The 18,543-nt window shown below is 35.2% G+C and overlaps 4 protein-coding genes across 6 annotated transcripts; 3 read left to right on the forward strand and 1 right to left on the reverse strand.

Moving 5' to 3' along the window:
* The first annotated feature begins 3,463 nt into the window (after positions 1 to 3,463).
* On the forward strand, positions 3,464 to 6,116 carry LOC106107320 (ribosomal L1 domain-containing protein CG13096). The gene is made up of 5 exons (XM_013288132.1): positions 3,464 to 4,141; positions 4,218 to 4,356; positions 4,438 to 4,864; positions 5,181 to 5,334; positions 5,977 to 6,116. Exons 1-5 carry the CDS (start codon positions 3,579 to 3,581, stop codon positions 6,077 to 6,079), a joined length of 1,386 nt encoding a protein of 461 aa, XP_013143586.1. The 5' UTR covers positions 3,464 to 3,578; the 3' UTR covers positions 6,080 to 6,116.
* Positions 6,117 to 6,152: 36 nt separating this feature from the next.
* Positions 6,153 to 8,283, reverse strand: LOC106107319 (nibrin). Its single transcript, XM_013288131.1, has one exon. The coding sequence runs from the start codon at positions 8,103 to 8,105 to the stop codon at positions 6,213 to 6,215; it is 1,893 nt and encodes a 630-aa protein (XP_013143585.1). The 5' UTR covers positions 8,106 to 8,283; the 3' UTR covers positions 6,153 to 6,212.
* A 144-nt stretch (positions 8,284 to 8,427) lies between these two features.
* On the forward strand, positions 8,428 to 15,941 carry LOC106107333 (intraflagellar transport protein 140 homolog). 3 transcript variants are annotated; one of them, XM_013288148.1, is made up of 12 exons: positions 8,463 to 8,480; positions 8,690 to 8,867; positions 8,952 to 10,172; positions 10,359 to 11,918; positions 11,993 to 12,167; positions 12,605 to 12,783; positions 13,229 to 13,414; positions 14,732 to 14,974; positions 15,179 to 15,251; positions 15,374 to 15,466; positions 15,547 to 15,663; positions 15,777 to 15,941. In XM_013288148.1, exons 2-12 carry the CDS (start codon positions 8,721 to 8,723, stop codon positions 15,872 to 15,874), a joined length of 4,092 nt encoding a protein of 1,363 aa, XP_013143602.1. In that variant the 5' UTR covers positions 8,463 to 8,480; positions 8,690 to 8,720; the 3' UTR covers positions 15,875 to 15,941. The 3 variants fall into 3 exon arrangements, with proteins under 3 accessions (XP_013143603.1, XP_013143601.1, XP_013143602.1); XM_013288147.1 differs by having other exon boundaries at positions 8,429 to 8,867; XM_013288149.1 differs by lacking the exons at positions 15,179 to 15,251; positions 15,374 to 15,466; positions 15,547 to 15,663; positions 15,777 to 15,941 and having other exon boundaries at positions 8,428 to 8,867; positions 14,661 to 14,740.
* A 193-nt stretch (positions 15,942 to 16,134) lies between these two features.
* Positions 16,135 to 18,474, forward strand: LOC106106945 (protein SDA1 homolog). Its single transcript, XM_013287604.1, has one exon. The coding sequence runs from the start codon at positions 16,267 to 16,269 to the stop codon at positions 18,439 to 18,441; it is 2,175 nt and encodes a 724-aa protein (XP_013143058.1). The 5' UTR covers positions 16,135 to 16,266; the 3' UTR covers positions 18,442 to 18,474.
* Positions 18,475 to 18,543: the final 69 nt, after the last annotated feature.

The following is an 18,543-nucleotide window of genomic DNA, read 5'->3' on the forward strand; positions in this document are numbered from 1 at the left end:
CTATGAAGGCACGCGATATTGACATTTCTCTGTTGTGCAAACAAAAAGTATAATAGAACATGGTACTTCTCATTACCTTAAGACGTACACATTTCTCAGCGTCGAGAACCCGGCGTAGCCTTGTTTTTCTCTTATTGTTGGAATGTAAATATTTAAACAACTGAATCCTTCGGCGTCGTTGCTGCTTCTGCAATTTGTATAAAAATACCTGAAAGAAAGTTTTAAGTGCTAAGTAGTTGGTTGTACTAGATTTTTTAATAATTAATGTGGATTTGTATGTCTTAATATAAACTAATTAGTAACTATACAGTATTGTTAGGTAAGTGAAAATACGTTAACTAGTTACTAAGTTTTTTGTCAAGACGCAATCACTTGATGATTCGATCTGAATATAGATTAGGAATTACCATTTGATTACTCGGTATTGTAGTAAAAATTGTGTTGAATATTCGTAAGTTAGAACGTTTACTTAGTGACTAGAGGAGACCGCAGTTCCGTTCTTCGAGTAGGTAATTCGAGGCGGTCGGGTTAACCTTTGCATTTTGCATGAGGACCATTGTTTGGATTACGGCGCAAAACGTCGTAACGTGGCTACCGGAGATTTATTTGTTCCTTCAGATGAAACGACATTGTTATATCTTGTAGCTCGCTTGAAATAAATCTCATTGGAAACGGCACAATCTTATTTAAATGAAGCAAATTGCTGTCAATACGATTGTATGACTATAATTGATCTTAAAGTCAACCTATTTAATATTTAGGTTAAATTAATGTTGAGATATTACAAGCAAATATGCATTCTTAGTACGCAGATAAAAGAATATATACCTCTCCTCTCACCTTGTCTGTTTTATTCATGTTGTGCTGTCAAACGACTTGTGAAGTTTTCACTGAACTGTGCCAGGTCAGGTGTAAAGATACGCTGCATTTCATATTACAATGTTACACTGATTTACGTAATGTGATCCGAACAAAACTTTTTATCTGATAGGCAATGTATATTGATAGTTCTTTTATTATTAAAATCAAATTGAATCGTAAACTTGCAAGTACGGAGTACGTATTGTGCATAAAATGTAGTTCAATATTCGACCACGACTCCTCTGGTATACATATTTCACAGACAGGTGTATCCTCTAGGCGACATAAAACAAAATACGAGAGTCCCCGTTGGCTAAAATGGTTTTAGTGTTACAACTTTTCAGAGAATCACAAACGAAATCCGTCTAAGCCCTGTTACTGTGTGTAAACTTTCTTATACATTTATTTAACATGGGATCGTTGAAAACTTTATGAACCCGATAGCTGCTTGGTTTTACATCGCACTTTGAGTTTGCACTCAACTTTGTGTTGTTACAAATTACGATTCATAAAATCGTTTTTCATTACATTTTATACTGAATCTTTTTCACTTACTTGGTGTAATTAATGTAGGGCAACGTTTAAAAGTATACAAAAACAACATGATTGACTGGTAATACCAAAGCGATCCAGTTGTCCACGCATTTTTATCTTTGCAAAATTAAAATAGTCCATTACTAAATAGGTAGGCAATACATCTGCAATTGTGGATGTCTATGGGCAGCGCATACTTCGGTAATTCGGATAATTCGTAGAAACATGAATTGCTAAACCAGCTGACCTCCATACCTACAATCTACAGGATTACAAAAATTTGACCTCAAATAAAATGAAAGCCGCAATTATATGAGTCATAATGCAGATTATAATGAAGATTTATGGAAACAGACAGGGTGAGACGACAAACAGAATAATTAAACTGCACTCATTGGAGCGTAGCGCGCACATTTTATCCGCTGCGTTAATAATCCGATTCGACGAGGTAGCAAAAATGTAAAATTAAACATGAAATATAAACATACATACGTAATTGTTAACTATGAAAAAGATTGCAATAACATACCAGAATGAAATATTGTGGAAATACTGAAGTAAAATTAAATAAATCACATTAAAAAACTTTAATATAAAAGGTTGGTAAACATTTACCTAAAATACAGAAACGATTTTAGGATAACGAAATATAGAATAATCATAGTCCAAAACGCTAATATTGAGAGAGTATGAAAAAGATTAACCTAAAAATCAAATTGTTTTTACAGCAACGCTTTAAGATACAAAGCAAATAATATAATTATTTAGAAGATTGCCCGGCTTGGAGGCTGCATCGAAGTAGCGCAATTCGTTTAGTTTTTTACCGCTTTCGTTTGCAAACGGTAAATTAAATAAAGTAACAGGCGTCCGCCACTCGGTTTGAGAATTTGTGGCTTTATTTAATGCTGAAAATATATGTTTATTTCCAACATTTTAGACCAAAAATAGATGGTGGATGGTATTACCAACTGACAAATAAAGCGAAGTATATAATTATTGCTATCGACACAACTGTATCAATAAATGTAATGTGAGTACTTAGTTGATATAGAGAAAGCCCTATAGTTGAATTTAAGAACCATTAAGAAATAATATGCATAAAACATTTCACACAGTAGGTGTAAGTTTGTCGGGTTAATTCCCACGTAAGTTACCGGCAAAGAATGATTACCGCGTCTTTAATAATATATTTTGTTCTTGTACTACCGAGCAATACAGAGGCCGTGTAATCTGTTGAATAAAATATAGTTTGTAAGAAGCCGACGATAAATTGTTGCTACCTGCACCTCTGATTTTATATTACGTGATTATTTCAAACAAAATTTTCACTGTGACGTTTAAAATCAAAACATATTTATAGTACCATATGTATTTATATTTTTATTCGGCTAATTTTATTTTCGAACTGTTACTTTAAGCATTACTATACTTTATTCCTATCATTTTAACCAGATCAGGCCGCTAACCGCTTACTCCCAGTCCAGGCTCGGAACAATAACAATTAGAGCACATCATATTTAACAGTTATCTGGACTAGATTGCATGTTAACTGTTTCATTCTACTTTTTAGAAAATCTTTTAGATCATAACTCATCAGTTATTTATTAGAAACAATTAACCTTTTGATCGCTCTACGGTGCCTCATTCCACTTTTGAAACCGACGAGAGGCGGCTGGACCTATGCCAAAATCTAAAGCAATATCACACCTTTTGTAATTACTACCAAATTGCTACGGTTAACTGTGATATTACTATGCTTGGCCCTTAACGCATGAAGTTTCTTTTAAAAAATCTTGCTTTACTTGTTGAAGTTTTACTTTTGTGCACAATTTTAACAAGCTTTATTCCTGCTGAATAACTACTTTTTTTAAATTTTGTTCTATTTTTTCCTTTTAAACACGTCTTATGACAGTGGATGAAAATTGGAAAAAAATGATATTAACAACATGTTTATTGAAAGATGAGTTAAAATAATTTATACTTTGTTTTTTAATTTCAATAAACCGATTTTATTTTGATTTGGCAATCTGCAATCCCTACGCCGATCGAGCACATGTTGTTTCTGTCATTTCGATGAATGTCATGTGTCATGCTTTAACCTTACTTTAATTAACCTTAAATATTTAAAAGCTAACAAGTAAACAAGTGATATCTGTTATTAATTAAAATTCCTTCTTAAAACCATGGTGTCCGTCAAACCTAATTTACAAAAAAATAAGGAAAGAGGTATAAAACTAAAACCCAAAAAAAAGATAAGCAATGTTACTTCTAAAAAGAAAATTACCAATGTCTTGAAAAATGTAAATGTAGAGAAACTACATAAAGATTTCAAAGAAATTGTTAAAACAAAGAAAGGAAATATTTCTGAAAATGTAAATGGGAATAAACCACATAAAGAAACTAAAGAAAAGGTGAATGTTAAGAAAGGAACCAAAATAAAGGAGAGTGTGAGTTTACATAAAGACGCAAAAGAAACAGTAAATGTAAAGAAAGTTAAGAAGATTTCAGAGAGTGCCGGCGTAGAGAAGTTACCTGAAGACACGAATGAAGTGATAATTGCTAAGAAAGTTAAATATGTGATGCCATCGAAAGCCGTAAAGGAAGATATTGTAAACTCGTGTCTCAATGCTTTACAAAAACTAACCGCTCATCATAACAAGAAAAATACGATTTTCGGTTGTGAAACATCTGTTTTTGCAGAAATAAGATGTATCAAAATACCTCACACTAGGGGAAATGTGAAGTTGTAAGTTGATTATTAATTCAATATCCCTGCTAAAAGTTGTGCTCGTAACACTAATGTTATAATTTAATTTTTGCAGTGTGCTGCCACACTGTACTGCTGCAACTACTGGAGAAATTTGCCTTATAACACCCGATTTGAAGAAAGGAAAAAAAGTCGATCATGAACCTACAATTGACCATTGGAAAGATATTTTACAGGAAGCAGGGGTAACTGAGGTATTTTTGTGGCATTGTTATTATGATCCTGTGTCATTATTTTTGTATGAAAATATAACAGTTAATTTTATTTGTTTATAGATTAAAACAGTATTGCCTTTAAGGCAATTGAAAGTGGAATATGACCAATTTGAATTAAAACGGAGACTGTTAACACAACATGACTTCATTATGATTGACACTAGAGTGTTGAACCATGCTTCCCATTTGTTGGGGAAAATGTTTTTCAAAAAGCATAACATGTTGATACCAGTAAAATTGAATGAAAAAGGAAATATCAAGAAAGATATTAGCATTGGATTGAGAACATCGATGCTTCGTTTAAATGAAGGCCACACTTCAACAATTTTAATTGGTCATACAAGCATGCCACAAAATGATTTGAAAGAGAATATTCTGTCATTAATCAGTCAGTTGAAAGACAGATATCCAGGTGGAGAAGCCAACATTAGATCTATATCTATAAAACTGCCATTATCACTCTCATTGCCTTTATATCTTACATTGAGTAAGTGTTTTATTACTATTTCTAGTTACCAAGATACTTTTAGTTTTTCTCATATATCTTTATTATTTATTTTGTATATAATACATTTCACATACTTTGTATAAAAGATAAAATAAAACATATTATATAAAGAATAGAGCACCACCGGCTGCTGAATCTGATGACTCAAGCAACCAGTGGTCAGGGCTGCAGATAGGAACCTCCTCACAATATATGCAGTTTCTAAAATAACTTTTAATTGTTATAATTACATTAAGTTGTTTCAAGAACTACTTTTTATAAGACTATTAAATGATTCCCCTTTCTAATGTTATAGGATCAATAAACACTGTAGGACTTCCTAAGTTAGCACATAAGAAACCCAAGCACTTTACTACTGTGGAAGATGAACTAAGTACAATTCCTGGCAGCACAGTCAGAGTGGAACCTGATGGTACGGTGCACTTAAAGAGACCTAAGAAAGGTGACCGGTAAGTTAAAATAAATATTGTTCAAGAATGCTCAGAGTTAAAAGTCTTACCAATGTTGTCATCACTTTTATTATAAGCAAATCATACTAATATAACGATACTAATATTATAAATGTGAAAGTTTAGATGGATGGATGGATGTTTGTTAGAGTTTGTAGCCTAAATGATGGAACGGATTTCTATGAAATGTGGTATATATGTGGAGGATAGTCTGGAAGAACACATGCCAAATTTCAACTTAATCCATTCAGCTGTTTAGGCTACAAACTCTAACAAACATCCATCCATCCATCTAAACCTTCGCATTTATAATATTAGTATTAGTATGATGTCCGGTCACTTAAACACTATCCTGACTCATCCATCTATGGACAAGGCCAGGATGATGTTTAAGTTAGCCGACATTTGTTTAAGAAACAAGTTAGAGAATTGAGTTTTGTTAGTTTAGACTTATGGGGCGGTATAGTCACTTCATGACAAAGCCTACTGTAAAAATAACAAAATACATAAATTTGGATGGTAGATTTTTTTTTTATTCTTTATTATAATACAGATTTTGTATTAAATATTTTACATCATCAATAAGTTCTGAAAAATCACACATTTAGGGGTTAATTGGATAACCATTATTATTATTTTTAGAACAAAGGATGATGAAAGTAACATTGAAGATAATGACAAAATGGAAGATGAAAAGGAGACAGAAGAAGATAATTCTGAAGCTGATATAAGTGAAGAAGATTAAATGTAAATGTCATAGAAATAAAAACCTTCCTCTTACATTACACAATTTTATTGTTATAATAAAAATAAACATTTTAACATTATATATTTTTATATTACAATCATAATATGTACTTCGAAACATCTTTCACTTGTTACAGAGCAGTGTTGCTTAATAAATTAGTATTATCAGATCCATCAATAGATGTTGCAGATGATTTTGACATTATACTAATTTGCATCTTAATTGGCCACACCTTTTTAAACTTCTTGAAATTTTTTACTTTGATCTCATCAGAATTCAGTTGCACCGGTTCTTTCTTCACAATTAAGTCTGATCTCAAAATAATTGTAGTTGATCCTAAATCAAGGTCATTTAGCTTTTCATCTAAACCTGTGACATCTTCGGACTTTACCTTTGGTTTATATTCCAATTTCAAATTGCTCTGCATTAACTCATCTAGTTTAATACCTCTTAAAGCAGATATTTCGAATTTATCACAAACAGGGTTACTATTATTTTCGTCATTTAAAATATTGTGTTTATTCCAACTAGTCTTATCAGATTCCAGTGTGTCTCTCAAAATTTTTGTAGGTTTAGGATTGTCTTCAATAAAGTTAAATAAATTGTCATCTTCATCATTCACAAAATCTTGTTTCCTCTTCACTGGCTTTACTAAATTTAATTTTTTACTTTCACTACACTCACTTCTAGATGTTGATGCAGTGAAATTGAAAAATTCATTGTCTTCATTAATAGTTTCTAAAGCTATTTTCTTCACTGGATTTGTGTCACCTTCACTATTTTCATATGATCTTTTTGTTGAATTAGATGATTCATTATGTTCTGTCTCTTTACCAATTGCAACTTTCTTATAAGGATTTACTATTTCCATGTCCTGTTCATCTCTTTTTCTTTTGGGATTGCTGGCATTATTACTTATGGAATCTATATTAGAAGTTAAACTTTCATCAATTACAACATTTTCTTGTTTGCAAACAGATGGTAGAGGCTCTTCTGATTCATGAGCAAGGATATTTGCTGGTTTAGCATTCTCACTAGAGTTCTGCTTAATTACTTCAATTGGGAAATTAAAGTCTGGGTTACAATATTTACTTGAAGAGCAATATAAAATTGCCAAACCTATCTCAGCATCTGCTACAACTCTTTTACCTTTACTTTTTAAATAGTTTACTAGCTCATTAATTTGATTTCGCTGAACTTGTGTTTCTTGACTTGTAGATATTAGGTTATATTGTATCACAATTTTGTTTTCTTCACAAAGCATTGACTTTGTTAATTTTGTTTCACTTAATAACAGTGCAGATGCAGAACTACTTACAAGAACATTTTTATACATTTCAAGTTGTCTCCTTGAGAAGAAAATAAATGTTTTACCAGCAAACAAACTTTTTCTCTTCTCATCAGGAAAAAATGATACTTTTTCTTTATTAAGTGTAGATTCAATAATTTGTGGCATATAATTTTTTGGGTCAGGTAATTTACTAAATTTAGAGGTTGCTTCAACACATTCATTCCAAAATTCAATAGTAACAATGTGTGCTCCTTGTACTAAAGCAAGGACTACTTTTATGGTTAAAGTGATAGCAGGCATAGTTAAATATCCACAAGAACTGTCCCAATCATTCTTAAATGTACCTCCCAACCTGTGTAAATTCTCTTTTAATTTTAGAAGACTTTCCCCTTTCAAAGTTGATGCACATGCTGTCAAATTTATAAAATGTGTTTCCCACTCACTATTCAACTTGCCAAATTTAATATTATCCCCAATGTTTACTTTTTGTTTTGTTCCACTCTCCAACATTTCTGTGAAGTTATTAATGAAAGTGCCATATTTAGAGCCTAAATCTTGCAAATACAAGTCGTTCCCAGAAACTGATAATGATGCATGTTTCCTACTAATAGAAGCATCTTCTGGTATGGCGAAATTACAAAATTCTGTATCAACACTTCTGCCCACAACAATCTCCTTATCTGGTAAAATGTAAATTATTCTAGGGTCACTTGAAGAACTTAAATACCACATTTTATGTTGACGTATTATTTGGCAAAGAACCAATATTTAAAACTTGTAATCCAAAACTTGCGTGTTCACTTCGATGAAATACCCTAAATCAAAATAATTTTAAAATTCGGTAAAGTTAACGTAGCGTCCTAAAAATTAGAATAACAAGTTGAGAATTTGACAGTTTTAAGTGTTTGAAGTTGACAGCAGTTGACAATAAGCAATAAGTAAAGAGAAAGAATGTCAGTCTGTATTTGAGATTTCCGGTTTCAGGCAAATATTCGACCATTGCATAATTAAATCCGCTAATTAAACAGCAGATATATAAGTTGCTGCTATTTGAATTACTCAATTTAAAGCTACTATAGAAAACAAATAAAAATGACATCTGTTTTGGTGATTCAGCAACACGCTTAAGCATATTTATAATCTTTGATTTGATATCGTTACCATAGTAACAACTTGGTGTCGAGACGTAAACACAAATTTTTCAAAATAATACAAAATCATTTCTTATTTCTTTCAATGCCTTTGTGCGAACGTAATGTTAATGATTCCAATTTTAAAGAAATTTAACAACAAAAGTTATAATTATATTATTTCAGTTAACGTTCATCGTTTTTGCTTAAAGAAGATATGACTTTGTACATCGATACAAAGTTAAAATTCATCGACGGAAACGTTGTTTCGACAATCGGTTCATGGCACCCTTCCCTTCCTCTTTTAGCAGTCGGTTCATATAATCAAGAAAAAGGTGGATTTGTTACTATATTTCAGGAAAATGTATGCTTTTTCATTGAATTTTGTTATCATATTTCACGGGGAATCAATACTTCCTAGAACTGTGTTATTATGTTTCTTTTACAGGGAAATGCTTTAGAAGGTTGCGAATGGCCAACTCTTTTATCAAATCAAGTTACAGCATTAGCATGGCACCCAATAAGGAAACTTTTAGTTGTTGGTTGGGATGGTGGAGAATTATATTTATGGCTTGAATATTCTTGGGCTCGACTAGAAGCGCCCCATAGTACTGCTCTAACTACAGTGAAGTTCAGTCCTGGAGGTGGACGGTTGATTGCATCTGATGCTGCAGGTTCACTCTCTGGATGGCAGTCTGGGTCTGGGGCCCCATTAACTGCATTTCATCATCAACTTGGGGATGTCATAACTCATATTCAATTTTGTTCACCCCATTCCAACACAGAATCATCTATTAGGGGTCTAGCTAGAGCAGCGGTTGCTGGAGATGAGAATGCATTAGATGCATTGGCTGCTTGGAGACCCCGGACCACGGCTAGGGTGAGGGAAGGAGTCCAGCCAGATAATTATGCATGTTATGCTGCTCAAGACAATGGTATTATTTTGTATATTGACCATGCTGGTGCTTGTTCAGAGGTTCTTAATGCACCGGGCAATGTTGTATTTATGGACATTATTGGTAGCATGTATCTTCTCATTGCATGGGAGTCAGCTGGAGCACTGAGCTTAACAAGATTCATTACATCTAATGATGGTTCCCTGACCACAGATACACATGTTAGAATGACAGCTAGAAATGGACAATGCATAGTCCTGGCAGGAAACTTTTGTGTTGCTGTTATAACCGGAGATAACTTAATAAGAATTTGGGACAGTGAAAATGGAGACAATGATGTACTACCAAATGAAAATGAAGATACTGTCCAAGGGGATGTATTTACAAGTATTAGTTATTGTAACTTGAGTGATACATTATGTTGTGGAACATCCCAAGGTTACTTGTATCTCTGGAGACGAGATCCTAGAAACACTTGGAAACTCATTAGTAGTACATCAGTGAAAGGAACTGTGAAAGAAGTAAGTTGGGGTTCAGAAGGTTTGATGAATCCATTGCTGCATGTCAATTGCATAACAAATGCCTTTATTCTCCGTGAGCAACATGTGTGTTGGGGATTCTCACATAATATTCAGATGGTGCAAAAGTCAGCTAATGAAATAGCTGTCACAGATAAACATATCGCTACATCAACTATTAATTCAACAATAACTATCAAGGCTCTAGCATTTAAAGAAAATTATGTAGCTTTAGGAGATGGAAATGAAGTTCAGGTAAATTAATTTGTAAGTTTGTTTTAATTCACTTAAGCAAAAGAAACTCATGGTAAATCTTATTATTATTTAAATGTATCAATTACATGTTTTATGTAGGATTTTTTTTATTGATTTACTCTTAATACATCCTTTATGCATAAAACATTTAAATGTTGAATCCAAAAATTTTATTTTGTTTCACAGATATGGATGTCCAATAAAGAAAATGATTTAAAATTTTCCCTCTTACGCACATTTTCATGGAAAACGGATGTCCTTATAATGTACAATGACATACTTGTTGGTGTTGTCAATCCACATGTTGAGTGTTACAATCTCATTGGAAACAAGTTGGGCATCTTGCCCAGTTCTGAAAGTGAAGGGGAGCCCATTGGAATCACAAATACGAACAAGTATATTGTTATTTCAACTATTGATGGTACTTTAAAACTCGCCGAAATAACGAAAAAAGGACTGAGAACGCCTTACCCTCCAAAAAATTGTTATCAAATGATGGAAGATTTTGGTGAAATCATGAGAGCTTCTGTGAATTCATCTGGACAATACATTTGTCTCAGTATCGCTAATTCCGGTTTAGCACCTGATCCCAGACTCTATCTATGGGATGTAGCTAATGATGTAATTACAAGTACTTTAGTATCGAAGAACTCAGTTCCCCCATATCAATGCGTTCCTATAACTATATTGTGGGATAATAACGATCCGAGACTTGTCAGTGTTCACATGAGGTCAGCCGACGTTGATAGTATTCACTTGTTCTTTTGTCATGAAGGAACACTTTATGAATATAAGAATTGGTGTTCATCATCAGAAGAATATTATTTATCCGATTTCGTACTTTGTACTATCTATACACCATTTGTTGTTATTCTTACACACCAGAGTATTAAAAAAATTCTAATGCAAGGATTCGACGAGGATGATCAGGATCAAAGTAAACATCGAAATGTTCTAAATTTCCTTCACTATATGACAACTGGGAATCTAGAGAAAGCGGTTGTTGTCGGAACGACTATATCGACCGGTAATAAAAGTGCTCTTATATGGGATAGCCTGGCCAAGGTTTGTGTTTCGCGAAAACGTGCAGATGTCGGAGCTATTTGTTTGAGTAAGATGGGCGACATTAAAGGGGCATTGATGCTGCGGCAAGCAATGAACGACGACAGTATGGACGAGACCTGTAAAGTAGGAGTACTGGCTGTGAATTTAGGAATGATAGAGGAAGCTGAAGAGTTATTTAAAGAATCTCAGAGACCAGATCTAATAACAAGATTGAAGTCTGCTAAAGAGGGCGGACTTAATGAAATTATTAATGGTGATAATGAAAGCGAGAATGTGCTGCTTGTGAAAAGCGCACAGCATAAATTGGCCAAAGTCTTATGGGCAAACGGGGAAACTGGACCTGCTTTGAAATTGTTTGAAAATGCCGGAACTTTAGTACCTCACGTTCCTAGAATGTTAATTGCGCAAGGACAAGCGCCCGTACTCGAGCAATATGTACGTAATTCTAATGATACGAAACTTATAACATGGTCGGGGCATTACCTCGAGAGTGTTGGTGATGTGGACGGGGCATTAGAAGCTTATGCCCGCGCCAACGACTTTGGAGAACAAACAAGATTACTCTGCAACATGGATAGAATTGAAGAAGCGGAAAAATTGTGCCAGAAAAATTCTTCCTCGCTGTATCAAATGGCGCGATACTTAGAGATAAATAATAAAGAACCTGACGCCGCAGTTAAGGTATTTTGCTATATCACAAAACTACAATTAAAATATATCCCTTCTAGTTTTTTTTAAATTATATTTTGTTATAGATGTATATAAAATGTGGAGTGATATCATCGGCCATCCGAGTGGCGGCGGAAGCGAACGCTTGGAATTTGGTGTACAGGGCGGGGTCTGCGTCTACGAAGCACGCCGTCTACGCCGCATCTATTCTAGAAAACGCTGGTCAAAACGATCAAGCTATCGCCTTGTATCAAAAAGCAGGTAAGCACTGTCGAGTGTTAGCCTAAATATTGACTTCTACGCGGAGGCAGTCACTGTCAATTAACCAGACATATATCTCCAGAGCGTTGGTGTCTCAGTGGTTTAAGCACTTGACTTGTAATCTAGGGTTCGAATCCCGCCATGCACCAATGTGATTTTCGATTTTTTGAATTTTCATGTATACATAATTTTTTTTCTTACGGTAAAGGAAAAACATCATAATGCAACCTGCATATATCAGCGAATAAACTCAAAGATATGTGTGAAGTCAACCAAACTGCACTGGACCAGCGTGGTTGACAATGGCCTAGTCACCTCTTACTTAGGGTAGTCTCCGAGCTCCTTGGTGGGGACGTAGGAGCTGGTGGTGGTGATATCTTCTAAGTGAGCCCGTGTCGATTTAGTATTACGATATCATTAATTTAGGTTATTTATAGGCAAACCGCACATGGCGCTGAAGCTGGCGCTGAGCTGCGGCGACACCGGCGCGCTGGTGAGTGCGGTGGAGACGCTGGGCGAGCGCGTGGACGCGGCGCTGGCGCAGACGCTCGCCGCGCACCTGCGCGCCGCCGGACACCACTCGCACGCCGCCGCCTTGCTCGCCACTGCTGGCAACGTGAGTCATACAAAGATTTTTTTTATAACAGAGAACACAGAGGTGGTCAACGACGCCCATGTACATCCACAACACCAGAGGAGCTACACATGCGTTGTCGGTCGTTGAGGAAATTGTAGACTCGCTTCTTGAAGGACCCTAAGTCGTATATCAATAGTATTATCAAAAATACTGTAATAAAGTCACACGTAGCTGACGGCTGCACTCAGAGTCGATTATTGTTAAGCATTCCCTTAGAATTTATCTTTTATAAAAAGTATGCACTAAAAGTTTACCTAGGCGATCTGTTGATTATGAGAAACGGCAGTTACGAGTTAAGAACTTCTATGCTAATATTATAAGAAGATTTGATTGTTCCCATTGAAAACTAACTCTAGAAATAATTATGGCATTTATTCTGCCAAAAAAAGCAAGAAATAGTTAACAATATAATATTATGTAACAGTATGAAGAAGCGTTGGACATAGTGGAAGAATCGAGCGCGCCGCTGTCGGAGGAGCTGAGCTCGCGGCTGGCGGCGCCGGCGGGCACGGAGGGGCGCGCGGCGCTGCTGCGGCGGCTGGCGGACGTGCTCGGCGCCCGCGGACTCTACCACCAGGCAGCTAAGCGACTAGCACACGCCGGAGACAAGGTATACATAGCATTACACCTACAAACTCTAACAAACATCCATCTAAACTTTCGCATTTATAATATTAGTATCATATAAATTCCTAATACCTACTAAGTTTCCTACAATCCCAAGAGACCCCATTGGTTTGTTTTTGTAAAAGAACAACCATATATGGTGATAAAGATTCTTTGGAATGTAGGAGTATTTTTACGACTTCATTATTATCTTCCTCCCACCCATTGTCACTCCCCCCTATTCTAGATCATCAGCTAATGACAAGACGAGATTGGATTTTTATTCTTATTTTGTCGTGGACAAACTTAAGAATAGCGATATATATATCTAAGAGTGCAGAAGAAATCTATAAGAACTTATGTGGGAGACAAACAAGATAGGTATGCAAATTGAAGAACTGGGGGCCTTCAAAAGAAGAGTAAACAGCAACTTATTAAACTAGCGCGTACCATCTTACGACTGCATCATCATTTTCGGTGATATCGTGGTCAAGCGCTAGCTTAACAAACATAAAAAAAAACTTCTGTCTTTCAACGGTTGTTATTTTTTTATATATTTTTTTTTTATAACATAAGGTGGCAAACGAGCAAGCGGCCACCTGAAATCGCCAAAATGGCGAAGCGACCGCTGCCCATAGACATCCGCAATTGCAGATGCGTTGCCTACCCTTATCCGACGGAGGAGGAGACGCACATAAAGAGGATATTTCCCCTTCCTATGCATCTCCTCCACCGTCAAATCCACTTCCTCTTCCCAACCTCTCTTTATAAGAAAAGGGTGGTAAAGGGAAAGGGACTTAAATTAGGCCTCCGGCACCACACTCACATCAGACGAAACACGGAATTGCTTCCATTTCACGCCTGTCTTCTGTGTGGTCGTGGTATTACACCGGGCGTGCCGGCCCTGCAGTGCTAAGATGTTAAAGCGGGCACTACCACTGTTAATATATATATAATATATAATATATGGAAAACGAGTAAGCGAAATAGAAAGCGACCGCTGCCCATAAACATCCGCAATTGCAGATGCCTTGCCTAGCCTTAATTGACGGAGAAGGAGACGCATATAAAGAAGACATTTCCCCTTCCTATGCATCTCCTACATCGTCAAATCTCTTTTCCTTTCCCCCCTTTCCTTAAAAGGAAAGAATGGGAAGGAAAACGGACTAAAACTACGCCTCCGGCACCACACCCATCAGACGAAAAGCGGAATTGGTTCCACTTCACGCCTGTTTTCTGTGCGGTCGTAGTATTACACCGGGCGAGCCGGCCCATTCGTGCGAAGATGTTAAAGCGGGCTCTAGCACTGATAAATTATAAGGCCGGTGCGATGCGCTGGTTGCTTCGGTCGGGTGATGCGGATCGCATCGCGACGTTCGCGGCGGCGTCGCGCGAGCGCGTGGCGCAGCTGATGGCGGCGGACTTCCTGCGGCGGCGCGGGGCGTGGCGCGCGCGGCCCGACCTCACGCGACACGTGCTGCACTTCTACACGCGCGCTAAGGCGTACGCTAAACTCGCCGCCTTCTACGCAGAGTGCGCGCAAATGGAGATAGAAGATTATGACGTAAGAAGTATAGATTGTTTAGTGCATAGTATTATGAATATGCTATGTGTAGAAACTATATTATGCATTGACATTCATAAGTACAGTCGGGAAATCACGATGTTCCACTTTTAAAATAATTCCTTTGATCTTTGCAACTCTTTTTATAAATCCAAATTAATACAATAAAAAATGTAATTTTTTCAAATTACATTTCGTTTTCAGAACTACGAAAAAGCACTGGAGGCTCTAAAAGAAGCTTCTCGTTGCATCGCTAAGTCGTCAGATCCCGAAATAGGTAATTCGAAATGAAAATTGTATTATTTTAGAAATTCACAGAATACTAATGAACTTTTTTTTACACTACTTTTACTTCAGTACATTTTATGAAATAAAATGTAACTTTTAAACGGTTTACAGGATCCCAAACATTAGCCCTTCAGGAACAAAGTTCATTTTTGAAACGCTTTATAGAGGTGAAAAAGCTGCTAGAAGGGGGAGATATTAATGCAGGTAAATTGATCTTGTAAGTTATGTTTAAATACAATGTTATTTATGATGTTTAAAATTCAATGTATTGTTAACGCTTCCAGGTGTTGCCAGTGGCCAGCAGCTTATCCACGCGATAAGTGGACGACCCGGGTTGCTATCGGAAGAAAAAATACTCAAATTGTTAATCCAGCACGCTCCCAATCATCATGATGCCGAAAGTAATTTTTTTGTTAAACTTAAAGTTTCGTTAGAGTAGCATATTTTTTTATATTTAAGTAATAAAAGAAAATCAATCATTAATTTACTTAATACTTAAAAATAAATGTTTTAGGGTTGGAGCAAAGACTAAAACTGTTACAACAAAAACCACCACAAGAAGATACTGAATCTACAGATTCGCCGGAACAAAGTATTGAAGAAGTGATTTAGGAATTAAGATACTTTGATTAGTAAGAAACGTTTGTATGAATACAATTTTTTTATACTGAAAAATCTACCTTTGTTGTTTGTTAACATGCCCTTGATCCTCAAATCATATTTCTGATAATTAAATTCAACAAATAATTCATCGGAATTAGGATGGTAACAATTGTGTTAAAGAGGCTTCAATGTTCGGAACTATTAAAGATTAAAAAGAAACATTTTGACATATATCTTTACGTCCTGGTCATGAAATGTCAATTTGACATTGTCAAATCATGTCAATAAAGTCTCGTGAAAACTAAGTTGAGGTTATGTTTTTTTCACGTGTTACTAAATAAAATATATTTCTTAATAAAGGAGTATCTAAAAAGACGATTATACGTATTTATCGTATAAAAATGGTGCGACATAACAATCAATTACCAAACAATTTGACGCAATTACAAAATTTAATCAAAAGAGATCCCGAATCATACAAAGATGAATTCCGTCAGCAACTGGCTCATTTTGAAACAACGTTGGAGATTTTCAATCTCAATCCCACGCAATATAATAAGAAGCTCGATGAACAGGCAATGTTCTTAGCGCAAGTTACACAGTGTTATTTGAATGACATGAAAACATTTCCGCAAAAGATTGTGGATATTTTGAAAACTCATAATACTATTTTACACAGTGATATGCGTTTATCCTTGTGTAAGTGCTTAATACTCTTGAGAAACAAAAACTTTGTTACGGCATATGATTTGCTAGAGCTGTTTTTTACATTAATAAAATGCCAAGACAAAAATCTCAGAGAATACCTGAAAACTCACATCATCACAGACATAAAGAACATGAATATGAAACATAAGGACATGAAACTAAATTCAACTCTACAAAATTTTATATTCTCAATGCTTAGGGACTCGAATGCTAAGACTGCAAAATTAGCTGTAGATATTTTAATTGAATTGTATCATAAAAACATCTGGAATGACCATAAAACAGTGAATATAATTGCTGATATTGGTTGTTTCACCAAAATCACTAAAGTTATGGTCGCATCTTTAAAATTTTTCTTAAGTAGAGATGAAGAAGAGAAACAAGAAAATTCTGACAGTGAAGATGAAATTGATCCTCGAGATACAATGATATCTAACAAGTTTAATAAAAAAACACGAAAGAGGGAGAAAATGGTTGACAAAGTTAAGAAAATTGCCAAGAAAATGAAAAGGAAGAAAGAAAAAGCTCCTATATTCAACTTTTCAGCATTACATCTTATAAATAACCCACAAGGTTTTGCTGAAAAATTATTCAAACAACTTGAATCATCTAATGAGAGATTTGAAGTTAAACTAATGTTACTAGATGTAATATCCAGGTTAATAGGTTTGCATAACTTGTTTTTGTTCAACTATTATTCATTTATTGCTCGACTTATAATGCCTCATCAAAGAGAAGTAACAAGGATCTTGCAGTTTGCTGCACAAGCTTCACATGAGCTTGTGCCCCCTGAAGTAATAGAACCAGTGATGAAAGCTATTGCAAATAATTTTATAACAGAAAGAAATTCTACTGATGTTATGGCTGTAGGTTTAAATGCTGTTCGTGAAATATGTGCCCGGTGCCCGCTTGCAGTTGGTGAAGATCTACTCAGAGATTTAGTACAATATAAAACATACAAAGAAAAATCTGTTATGATGGCTGCTAGGTCTTTGATCCAACTATACAGGCAGTCTATGCCGAATTTACTCCACAAGAAAGATAGAGGAAGGCCAACAGAAGCACTTGCAGAACTAAAATCTAAACAATATGGTGAAATGGACATTAAAAGTTACATACCAGGTTCAGAGGTTTTATTAGAGAAGAAAGAAGTTAAATCTGGTGACAATAAGAAGAAACCTAAAAAGAAAGGAGAGGATTCAGATGACGAATGGGTTGATATTGCATCATCAGACTCTGAAATTGATATTTCAGATAGTGATGAAGATGGTACTGATGATGAAGATGAAACTAAAAGTAATTCATCAGATGAAGAAGATGGTACTGCCAATGATGATACCATAAACAATGAACAGAATTCTGAAAGTCACATTAATGACAGTACTGAAAGTCGGAAAATACTGAAAGCTAAGAGGAAAGATACTAAGCAAGATATAAGTGAAAAAATTGAAACAGCTAGAAATATTGCAATGGATACAATATTTACTGATGAAGATTTCAAACGCATTGAGGCTGCTCAAATAAAGAAATATGTGAGTGGTGTTAAAAGAAATAAAGGTGTAGTAGAAGATCCTGAGGAGTCAACTGAACTTGTACAGTTATCAGCTATTGAAAACATTCATAAAAAAAGAAAACATGACAAAAACGCCAGATTAGAATCTGTTCACAAGGGAAGAGAAGAAAGAGATAAATATGGTTACAAGGACCGAAGGAAAAATGTCAACTGCTCAAAAACTAATAGAGAAAAGAGGAAGACTAAAGCCTATCAAATGGTTAAACATAAAGCGAAAGGCAAAGTTAAAAGGTCTTTTAAAGAAAAACAAATTGCATTTAGGAATTATTTAATAAAACAAAAGAAAATGAAGTAAAGTTTAAGAAAGAAGTTTGTACCTGTTGTACTGTATCAAAATAAATAACTGCTAGCAGTTACATGTCATTTGTTTTATTTACATCCATAATATAAACATGTA

This window comes from Papilio polytes, unplaced genomic scaffold (genome assembly GCF_000836215.1).
Source record: "Papilio polytes unplaced genomic scaffold, Ppol_1.0 DF822067.1, whole genome shotgun sequence".
NCBI lineage: Eukaryota > Metazoa > Arthropoda > Insecta > Lepidoptera > Papilionidae > Papilio > Papilio polytes.

Excerpts from the sequence above, each read along its gene's own strand:
- LOC106107320 (XM_013288132.1), top strand. The coding sequence starts at position 3,579 with ATGGTGTCCGTCAAACCTAATTTACAAAAAAATAAGGAAAGAGGTATA. Across the intron at positions 4,357-4,437 it reads AGGAAGCAGGGGTAACTGAG|ATTAAAACAGTATTGCCTTT; the intron begins GTATTTTTGTGG and ends ATTTGTTTATAG. Across the intron at positions 5,335-5,976 it reads AGACCTAAGAAAGGTGACCG|AACAAAGGATGATGAAAGTA; the intron begins GTAAGTTAAAAT and ends TATTATTTTTAG.
- LOC106107319 (XM_013288131.1), bottom strand. The coding sequence starts at position 8,105 with ATGTGGTATTTAAGTTCTTCAAGTGACCCTAGAATAATTTACATTTTA.
- LOC106107333 (XM_013288147.1), top strand. The coding sequence starts at position 8,721 with ATGACTTTGTACATCGATACAAAGTTAAAATTCATCGACGGAAACGTT. Across the intron at positions 8,868-8,951 it reads TTACTATATTTCAGGAAAAT|GGAAATGCTTTAGAAGGTTG; the intron begins GTATGCTTTTTC and ends TTTCTTTTACAG. Across the intron at positions 15,252-15,373 it reads GTCGTCAGATCCCGAAATAG|GATCCCAAACATTAGCCCTT; the intron begins GTAATTCGAAAT and ends AACGGTTTACAG.
- LOC106106945 (XM_013287604.1), top strand. The coding sequence starts at position 16,267 with ATGGTGCGACATAACAATCAATTACCAAACAATTTGACGCAATTACAA.